This window comes from Panthera tigris, chromosome B1, assembly GCF_018350195.1.
Source record: "Panthera tigris isolate Pti1 chromosome B1, P.tigris_Pti1_mat1.1, whole genome shotgun sequence".
Classification (NCBI taxonomy): Eukaryota; Metazoa; Chordata; class Mammalia; order Carnivora; family Felidae; genus Panthera; species Panthera tigris.
In genome coordinates, this window is record NC_056663.1 from 39748883 (window position 1) to 39758793 (window position 9911).

A 9911-nucleotide genomic window follows, 5' to 3' on the forward strand; every position below is an offset into this window, starting at 1 on the left:
ATAATGTATTGTACATATAATACACTCTTAGTGTTTTTTGCTAATTTTATGATTCATGATAGCTATAAAAAATTTCTAGATAAGTAAGAACAAATAACAAAGAAGGAACTTTGATTTATAATCTGTCATTGAGAGAGAACCTTTATTAACTATTTGGTGTATATCTGTATAGTCTTTTTTCTTATTCTTGCACACTTGTTTGTCTACCTAACTGAGATCACACTGAACATACTTTTTAATGACCTGTATTTACAGCTGAGTAAACTTCTACCTGATATTGTTTTCTTTTCCTTGCCGCATTTTTTAAGTGTTGGTGTTTCCCCCCATCCATAGGTCCTAATGCCCCAAGCCAAGTTCCACTGGTTCTTCTTGAGGATGTATCAAATGTGTATGGTGATGTAGAAATTGATCGTAACAAACATATACATAAAAAGAGGAAACTAGCTGAGGGAAGAGAAAAAACCATGGTAATCCTTTCAGATATGATTATTAACAGATTATATGTTTATGGTTTGCTGGAAATGAGTCTTTGTAAAATATAGCTTTGGAGCTGAATTGATAAAGTTGTTGGGGCTTTTCGTCATAATTACCGTATAAATCAGTGGTTCTCAACTAAAGTGATTTTGCCGCCCTCCCCCTCCCCCCCGGACATATGGCAGTGTCTGGGGACATTTTTTTATTTCCACGGCTTGGTGTGGAGGAATTGCTATTAATATCTACCATGTAGAGGCCAGAGATGCCGCTAACCATGCCAGAGTGACCAGGACAGGCACACGACAGAGAGTTGTCCAGCCCAAAAGGCAAATGTTGAGAAACCCTGGTATAAGTTAATTCTACCTCTTTTGACAGCATGACATCAAATGTAAAAAGCAAAGGCAAATGAACTGCATTGAACGTCTAGACAGAGTGCTATGCTGAGTCCTGGCCTCAGAATGGAAAGTGCTGAGGTGTTCCAGCTAGGAAGTAATTACAACCCAAGGGGACATGTCAGAAAGGTTTCATGAAGGAGGTCAGCATTTGAAATCAGCCTTGAAGGATGTATAGCATTTTGTCATTTGCAATTGGGGGGTGAAATTTGTGAAGAATAGACAGTTTGCATAAGATGTAAGAGGCCAGAGAATGTGAAGAACCACTGGTCTTCTGATTAGGCCAGGCAGCAGGCCTGGACGGGACAGTGATTTCTAAATTTAATTTTAAGGCAGAGGAATCCTTTCAAGAAAAGCTTTAGTGGAGGCCCAGTGGAGATGCTTTAGGTCAGGAGTCAGCGAACTTTCTCTGTAAAGGGCCAGGTAATAAGTAGGTTAGGCTTTAGAGGCTCAGCGGTCTCTGCTGCAGCTAGCTACTCAGCTCTGCTGTTACAATACAAAAAAACAGCGATAGACAATAGTAAACAAATGAAGTGGCCGTGTTCTAATAAAACTTTATTTACTAAAGGAGCATTTGACCTGCAGGTCACAGTTTGCTAATCCCTGCTCCAGGTGAATACCTCAGGGGAGCCCAGAGTTTCACCTACTTCCTGTCCCCTCTCCTCCTTTCAGTCCCCTCATTACTTCTTCAGCCCCTAAGTAACATTTACTAGACCGGGGCATGAGGAGATAATGTGCCTTAAGATCAGTTTAATCTGGGTGCCTGGGTGGCTCAGTTAGTTGAGCGTCTGACTTCAGTTTAGGTCACAATTTCACAGTTTGTGAGTTTGAGCCCCATGTTGGGCTCTGCGCTGACAGATCCTAGAGCTTGCTTTGGATTCTGTGTCTCCCTTTCTCTCCACCCCTTCTCTGCTCACACTCTGACACTCTCTCTCTCAAGAAATTTTTTTTTAATTTTTAAAAAAATGTCTGTTTAATCTGATGTTTTTATAGATTGTATGAGATAGAATGGAGCAGGGAAGACCAAGCCTTCTGAAGGTTTTTAAGGTTATTAAACCTTATGATAAATTCATTTGTTTCCTCCCACAGAAAAATGCACACATTTACTGTTCTACAAATAATTTCAGAGGTTGAGAGATTTCAGGGTTGAAATCCAACCCTGAACCCCATTTTGAGAACTCTGTGCCAATCAGACTTTCCTGGATGCCCTCTGAGTCATGCTTTAAAAAGATTCCTAAGGCTGCTAGGTACCTACTCTTTCCTTCTTTGCTGACATTCCCAGGAGGGATAACTTGTTCACTCTCCCTTTTGGTTTCCATAAGTGCGTGGTTTATCTGGGTGTGTCACGTTAAGACCACAGATACCTGCCATGTAATAATAGGTTGTAATAATACTGGTTTTAGCTAAAAGCAATGACATGTCCCATATAAATCAGTATAAATAACATGGCTCTCAGTCTGTTTCTCCATCTCCACCACTTCCTCCCTGTCCAAGGCATCCCAGTCTTTCGTATATCATCGGGATCATCCTCTTCCTGCTTGCCCTCTTGCTCCCTGCCATCTCTCTTCTCTACCCAGCAGGCTTAGTGACGTTTTAAAGACATGAAGCAGACATCACTCCTTTTCTTTACCACCTCTAGTGGCTTCCCATCATGCTCAGAATAAAAGCCAAACTCTTCACTTTGGCTTTAAGGCAGTTACTGATCAGGCCTTTGCATCCTCCAGTGCTCTGAGCCCCTTCCTACCCCTGGACCTCTGCCCCTGGGCTGTGCTCTAGGGTTGGAGTACTTCTCTCTGGCAGGCTGTGTGCTAGTCTCTTAGCTGTAAGCCCAGACTTTTGTCCCTCTGCAGCCTCCTTAAACCCTCTGGCCCTCTGGTTCCTCCTGTTCTTCACCTGTCATGTGTCACCTGGCAGGCCCTGCTCTCATACTCTGGCTCTCCAGCCAATCTGTGTTTCCATCTATTTTTGTTTTTACTCTCCTAACTGATTTCTTCCTGGTTTTCATTCTGTGCCACAGTCTGCACCCCCCCAACCCCCCTCCTTCCCTGCCAGGTCTGTGTGTGCCATCACAGCAGAGGACATATCTGATGGCCCAAAGTTCAGCTTATCAGCTCATCTTGTTGTAGTGTTTTGTTTCTTTTAATAACTGTCAAAAAATTGGGAGATTTCTCACAACAGTATCTGATACACTGGCCCCCTAACGCTGGCACATATTTGGAGCAGAGCAGAGGCTGCCCACCTGAGATGGGTGTGCATTCTCCACCCAGCTGAATTCCTTGGCTCACGTGACATGTCAGGTGGCTGGAGCTGGGGGCTGTCCTCTCCCACGGGCAATAAGTTCTCCACCCGCACACATTTGTGTGTGTTCCCTGTAGTCAGGATTCTTGCTTACAGCATTCCCTCGGAACTTCAGAGGCTACTTTTGCATTTCGAAAGTAATTTCTCTAAATTCTAGAAACTGTTTAGAACTCCATACTATTCCCACCACATCTGAGGTCCCTTCCATAAACTCCCAATCTCATTTTGAGGCAGGAATGTTTTCTCTAAGTTGCAACACCAGTGGCTACCCCATTCATATCAGTGTATCTTATTAGATTGGCAACATGTGGCAAGGAGCTGGACCCTGAAAAAATAAGATGCCTAGCAGGTTTTGATTGTGAAAGGGATGGGGTATGTGTCATTACTGAGGGAGGATAAGAATGTGGCAGCTAAATAGAGTGGGTAGGGAGGGTCCCCAAGCATCAGGAGTAGCAGGAGGATACTAAGTCTGAGGGGGAGAAAGGTGGGAGGGAAGGACTTGTTTTTTCTGAGATTAGCTTGAGGAATTGAGTTTTTAGCTAAAATATTTGTACATATTTTTAAATGATCTTAGTGATGTAAAAATTTGCAGGGAGAATTTAATTTGGGTCATTAAGTTGGCAAAATAACCTAGATAGAATAAGAGTCAAGAAATTCTCAGCAAAATAAAATTAAATGGAGCTGTTTTACCTTTACTATTTTTTGGCAAAATGTCTAACCATGCTCACTGGCACTTACAACACTTACAACAAGCAATTCTCTGAGACCACTCTTTTCTTTGGCTAAATATTTCTTGGGATGAAGAACAAGAAACGTAGAACTCTTTTGTAAAATACAGAAGGCATTAATAGATAAGTATTATTGTTAAGCATAAGTAATTCCTGGCCGACACCTTGCATTGGGGGAGCAGAGCCAAAGAGAGGGGTGGCCACAGGAGAAGATATATCTAGGGAACAAAAAAATAAGTAACTCATTTCTCTCAATTCTTAGGGCATTTGGGCTTTAATTTTATTCCACGACATGACAAACTTATTTGGAAGCAAATTGAATGATGTCACATATTGGGGGGGAAAGTAAACTATAAAACAGATGCTACTTAAGCTTTATCTCTGAATATAAAAATCTGATTTGGGGCTTTTATAACACTGATAATGTTTTTAAACTATTGGAGCTTTACTTGAAAGCAACATAAGCTTAGAATTTATCATGAGAAAAACATAAGCTTAGGGGCACCTGAGTGGCTCAGTCGGTTGGGTGTCTGACTTCAGCTCAGGTCATGATCTCACGGTTCGTGGGTTCAAGCCCGGCATCGGGCTCTGTGCTGACAGCTCAGCACCTGGGGCCTGCTTTGGATTCTGTGTCTCATTCTCTCTCTGTCCCTCCCCCACTTGCGCTCTGTCTCTGTCTCTCAAAAATAAATAAAAATGTAAAAAAAAAATTTTTTAAAAATAAGCTTAATTTTTAAGGTAAAAATTGAATGTGTAAGAGTGAAAAGATGGAAAATTTACATTAATTTTTAAAGCTAAATTGTTAAATTCAAAAATTATACTCAGGATAGTATCCTTTGATAAAGTCCATATGGTAATCAGAATTGGTGGCAACAAATATAATAACACACCAGTGCAGCTGACCCTTGAACAAGGGGGTTAGGGGCGCCAGCCCTATGCGCCCTACACAGTCACAGATCTGTGTATAACTTTTGACTCCCCCCAAAACTTAACTACTAACAGCCTACTATTGACCAGAAGCCTTACCAACAACATAAGTAGTTGGTTATTCTGTATTTGTTATGTGTTATGTATTATATACTGTATTCTTACAATAAAGTAAGCTGGAGAAAAAAATGTTATTAAGGAAATCATGAGGAGAAAAAACATTTACACTGCTGTACTGTAAAAAAATCTGTGTATAAATGGATCTGTGTCATTCAAACCCATGCTGTTGAAGGGTCACGCATACATAACTATAAGTTAGTCCTATTCTTCACCTTCTCTAAACAGAGTTCGGATGATGAAGACTGTTCGGCAAAAGGAAGGAATCGTCACATTGTAGTCAATAAAGCAGAGCTTGCTAACTCCATTGAAGTGCTAGAAAGCTTTAAGCTGGCCAGGGAGAGCTGGGAGTTGCTCTACTCCCTAGAATTCCTTGACAAGGGTAAGAACATGCTGTTGTATTGGTGCTGTTTAATTTTTATATAAGGTTAGTGTGCTAATAAAAACACTATTCTGCTTGAAATAAGACATGGCTAACTAAATTGATTACAGTAGTTGACATGTTTTATAGGATTCTTTTTGAGTAGGACACCTAATCAGTTATTGATCAAATAACCATTTACCTCTTAGCTTTTACTATGAGTGGTTTTTTTTTTTTTAAAGTTTACTTATTTTGAGAGAGAAAGAGAGCCTGTGAACACGCAGGGGAGGGGCACAGAGAGAGAGAGAGAGAGGAATCCCAAGCAGGTTCCGTGCAGTTAGGGTAGAGCCCTGTGAGGGGCTCGAACTCCGGAACCGTGAGATCATGACCTGAACCAAAATCAAGAGCCGGAGGCTTAACTGACTGAGCCACCCAGGTGCCCCTACTCTGAGTATAATTATAATTAGGGTTGGGGTGGAGTGTCAGGGAGAGCTTTAGGTCTTTTAACATTTGTATTGCTGGCCTCTTTTTCTTGCTGGGTTTGTTTGTTTTGTGCTTTTGGTTCTTCTGACCTACTGCCTTGTATCTTCCTTATGTAGTGTAGCCAAGCATACAAAAGGTAATGCTATTTTTATCTGCATTAACTCTATTACCTGAAAAACTCACACTACAGAAAGCTTGTTTTCCTTTGAGAATAGACCTAAAACTAGGGGAAGTTTTACAGTGATTAAGTATTTCAGGAGCAGTTGGATGGCTCTCAGTCAGTTAAGCCCTGGACTCTTTGATTTATTCCCAGGTCATGATCTCATGGTTCCTGAGTTCAAGCCCCAAACTGGGCTCTGCACTGACAGCGTGGAGTCTGCTTGGAATTCTCTCACTGTCTCCCTGTCCCTCCCCAATATGTGCATGTGCTCTTTTTCTCTGTGTCAAACAAATAGACATGTTTTTTAAAAAGTATTTCAACATTACTTAGAAATCAGTAGCACTTTGCTAACCAATGTATTTTTACTGTAATTTGGAACCAAGGCTCTTTACTTTCCTTCTGGCCAGTGGACCTTCATCCCTTGGCCCACTTGCATCACATACCTGTACAGAACCCATGATCAGATGTGTCATGTCATTTTCATTTTTTCTGAGTAAATATAGCATCACTTGGTTTCTTCGGTTGCCTCTAGAATTATAAACATGTATGTGACCTTGACCTTTGGAGGGGATTTTTCTTTATTTGTAAATTGACTTTTTAAAAAATGAGTAGAACTCTTAGTGTTATATCTTTGTTATCCAGTTAACTGGGTGAAAATAAAACAATACCTTTTTCTGAGGTGAGCAAAGTTATTTACAAGATAGATAATATGTGAACTGTATTTTGAACAGCTCTTGGGACATTGTATGTGCTTAATAATTGTTGGTGCCTAGTGAAAATACTGCTTGTGTATTATATTCTAACTTCACTGTCTAATTGAAATTATAGACCATTGTTTTTTTGTTTGTTTATTTTTGAGAGAGAGAGAGACAGAACGTGATTGGGGGAGGGACAAAGAGAGAGTGGGACACAGAATCTGAAGCAGGCTCCAGGCTCTGAGCTGTCAGCACAGAGCCCGAGGAGCAGCTTGAACTCACCAGCTGTAAGATCATGACTTGAGGGGAAGTCAGAAGCTCAACTGACTGAGCCACTCAGGCACCCGAAATTCTAGACCATTGTTTTAGAAATCGAAGTCTATAGTTGCTGTCCATTTTTTGGTAGTTTTTCTCTGTTGTTTTGCTGGGTTTGTTTTGTTTTCTGCTTCTCTGTTAACATGTTTTTGGTAAATTTGCTTCTGAATTCTCAGAATTTACAAGAATTTGTTTGGCATGGAAGACAGATACTTGGCTTTGGTTAAGAATCTTCCTCACTGATATGATCATCTATCAGGTAATGTGATGTATGATTTAAGTTCCTGTGTTTGTGTAGAATGACTATTACTGTGAACCGACTGTAGCATGCGAGGTGTGCGTGTTTCTTCTGTAGACTAGTCATGCTCTAAAGACATGTTGTGTCTTTCATTTCAAAATAACCCCAAAATGACAAGGCTGCATCTTCTGTGTTACTTTTGTGATGTCCAGCCACACCCCTCTGTAAAAGTAAGATTTTTACTTTTCAATAAAAAATGAATACTTCCCACCCCTCCTTGTCTGCACTGTGATGGAGGCCTTCTGCCTGGCTCTCCTTATGCCTGGAAGGGAGAGAGCAAATTCCCTATGGGGGTACAGAGCTCCCAGCCTCCATTGTTGAAATGGACAGGGTGCTGCTTCCATCCTACGTAAAGGAGAGATGGTATTAGTAGTAAAATATTTATAAGAAATGGTATATCCAAAATGTACGTTATCCAAAAGTTGGTGTTATTTTATTTAGTATTAAGAATTAAGACCAAGGGTGCCTGGCTGACCCAGTCAGTAGAGCATGTGATTCTGGATCTTGGAGTCATGAGTTCAATCCCCACTTTGAGTGTAGAGGGTACTAAAAAATCATCAAATAAACTGAAAGCAGTGGGCGGTGGGGAGGCACCTGGGTGGCTCGGTCGGTTAAGGGTCCGACTCTGGCTCGGGTCATGATCTCATGGTTTGTGAGTTCAAGCCCCGCGTCGGGCTCTGTGCTGGCAGCTCGGAACCTGGAGTCTGCTTCAGATTCTGTGTCTCCCTCTCTCTGCCCCTCCCCTGCTCATGCACTATCTCGCTCTCTCAAAATAAATAAACATAAAAAAAAAAAAAAAGGAATTAAGACCAGAGAGAAAACTCTTTGTATGTGTAAAGTACCTCCACTGAGAACCCCCCATCTTTCTTTAAGTTGGTTTGATTATTGCTAAGTCTCCTCTTTCCTCCTCTGATGATCAAGCAGAGCTACCTTATTTGGAGTTGCTTGCTGCTTGCTTAATTAACTCTGGAGATTTATTTAAATGACAGTGTTTTTCATCTCCTCGCTGTTATGTCTTTTTTAGGGTCAATATAAAAAAGCAATAGCCAGCCTGCATCATTTAGCAGCTCTCCAGGGATCACTTCCTCAACCACAGATCACGGGACAGGGGACCCTGGAGCATCAGCGAGCACTCATCCAGCTAGCGACTTGCCACTTCGCTCTAGGAGAGTACAGAGTGAGTAGTGTGTGCCTTGCACGGGGACCCTCATTCACTAAGCTTCCCTGGGGCTTCCTCTTTTTCCTATAGTGGGCTTTTAATACAACGCATGTTTATTTGAAAAAGGGTCTTTCTGCCTAGATTTTAATCAACTAATCTGCTGATGAAAATCTTGATGATTTTGTTTTACTCCGTTTTCTGTTTACTTACAGCTTTCCTGAAATAGACTTCAGTACTTTTCAGATTCCATTTTATTGGAGGATGATTTTTTTTTTCTTTACTTTCTTATCTGGATTCCCTTTAGAGCAGAATCAGTCCTATTGTACTTGGACAGAAGAGGCATATACTAAGTGGGAAAGGGAGGATTTCCATAGCTTATCTGAGCCTCAGATTTGCTTTTTACATGATGATTATACCTCATGGGGTATTCCAGGTCTGTTTCCTTTATGATTGTGAGCCCCTGCTACCACAGGGTGGGGACCCTGTTCTTTACATTTAAGTCCCTCATAACACCTGCCACAGTGGTTTGCACAGCTTTGATACTTAATAAATGTTTGAATTGAGTGATAAGCACATTCTTTATATAAACATGGGTACTGTATAAATTCAGGACCACAACTTAACACACAAACTCTGAATTCTTCTCATCTCTCTATATGTTAAGTTGATTACTTTGTGATTAGTAACCCCAAATTAGGTTTTTAAACTTAAACTTTGAAACACAATTTATAATTCATCATGTAGGAAGAAACAATTAGTATGTAAAGTATGTGCATTGAAAATTGAAAATACTTTTCTGCCATCATTTATGTAATTATTAGGTACCTAATTGTAAGTTTTAGTAAATTCCTTCTAAGAATTTAAAATAAAACATATTATTTACTCACATAGATATTCATATATCATACAGAATTAGACAGTTACACAAGGCACTGCTGTTCAGCATTGTATTAGGGAATATAAAACGGGTAGATTTAAGTAAGGTAGGCAAATTCATTGTCTTTGAGGACTTCCATTAAAGCTGATCGCAGTTAGGCCTACCTCTTTGGTTTATAACTTATTCCTGATCCCAGCTGCCTTCAGCTGTCTGTCTTCAGCTCAGACCCATCACATCCAGATGTGAGTTTCCCTCGTTCTCTGGCCCGTAGATGCGAAACTCTCAAATCAAATGGTTGCCTCTCACTCTAGCTAATCTTTTTGATTCTTCCAGTATGAAGCTAATGTCTTTGGTGTAGTGCCTTTTATTTCCTTTGCTACCATCCTAAGCAATGGCTCTGAACTGAGTTTTTTGCCTGTAATTTTTTTTTATCTCTAAGTTACGGTCGTTGCTTCCTATTGCTGTCATCATTCCACTTACTTGAAATATTGACTTCCAAAGTGCCCAGAGTTGAGCCACGTGCTGGGGTGGAAAATATAAGCAGAGTGTGGGGAATGTGGGATCCCTGCATTCAGGACATATAATTTGAGTTACAGAGAAAAGTGCAAGTATTTATATAAGACAGTT

At 40.7% G+C, this 9911-nt stretch overlaps 1 protein-coding gene across 3 annotated transcripts in view; it reads left to right on the plus strand.

Annotated features, from left to right (window-relative positions):
• Positions 1 to 9911, plus strand: part of INTS10 (integrator complex subunit 10) — a 32416-nt gene that overhangs the window by 7353 nt on the left and 15152 nt on the right. For all 3 annotated transcript variants that reach the window (XM_042983333.1, XM_042983331.1, XM_042983332.1), the window contains 4 exons: positions 334 to 467; positions 5165 to 5318; positions 7127 to 7209; positions 8273 to 8425. In XM_042983333.1, the coding sequence (XP_042839267.1) occupies positions 334 to 467; positions 5165 to 5318; positions 7127 to 7209; positions 8273 to 8425 (524 nt within the window). The remainder of the gene's footprint in view (positions 1 to 333; positions 468 to 5164; positions 5319 to 7126; positions 7210 to 8272; positions 8426 to 9911) is intronic.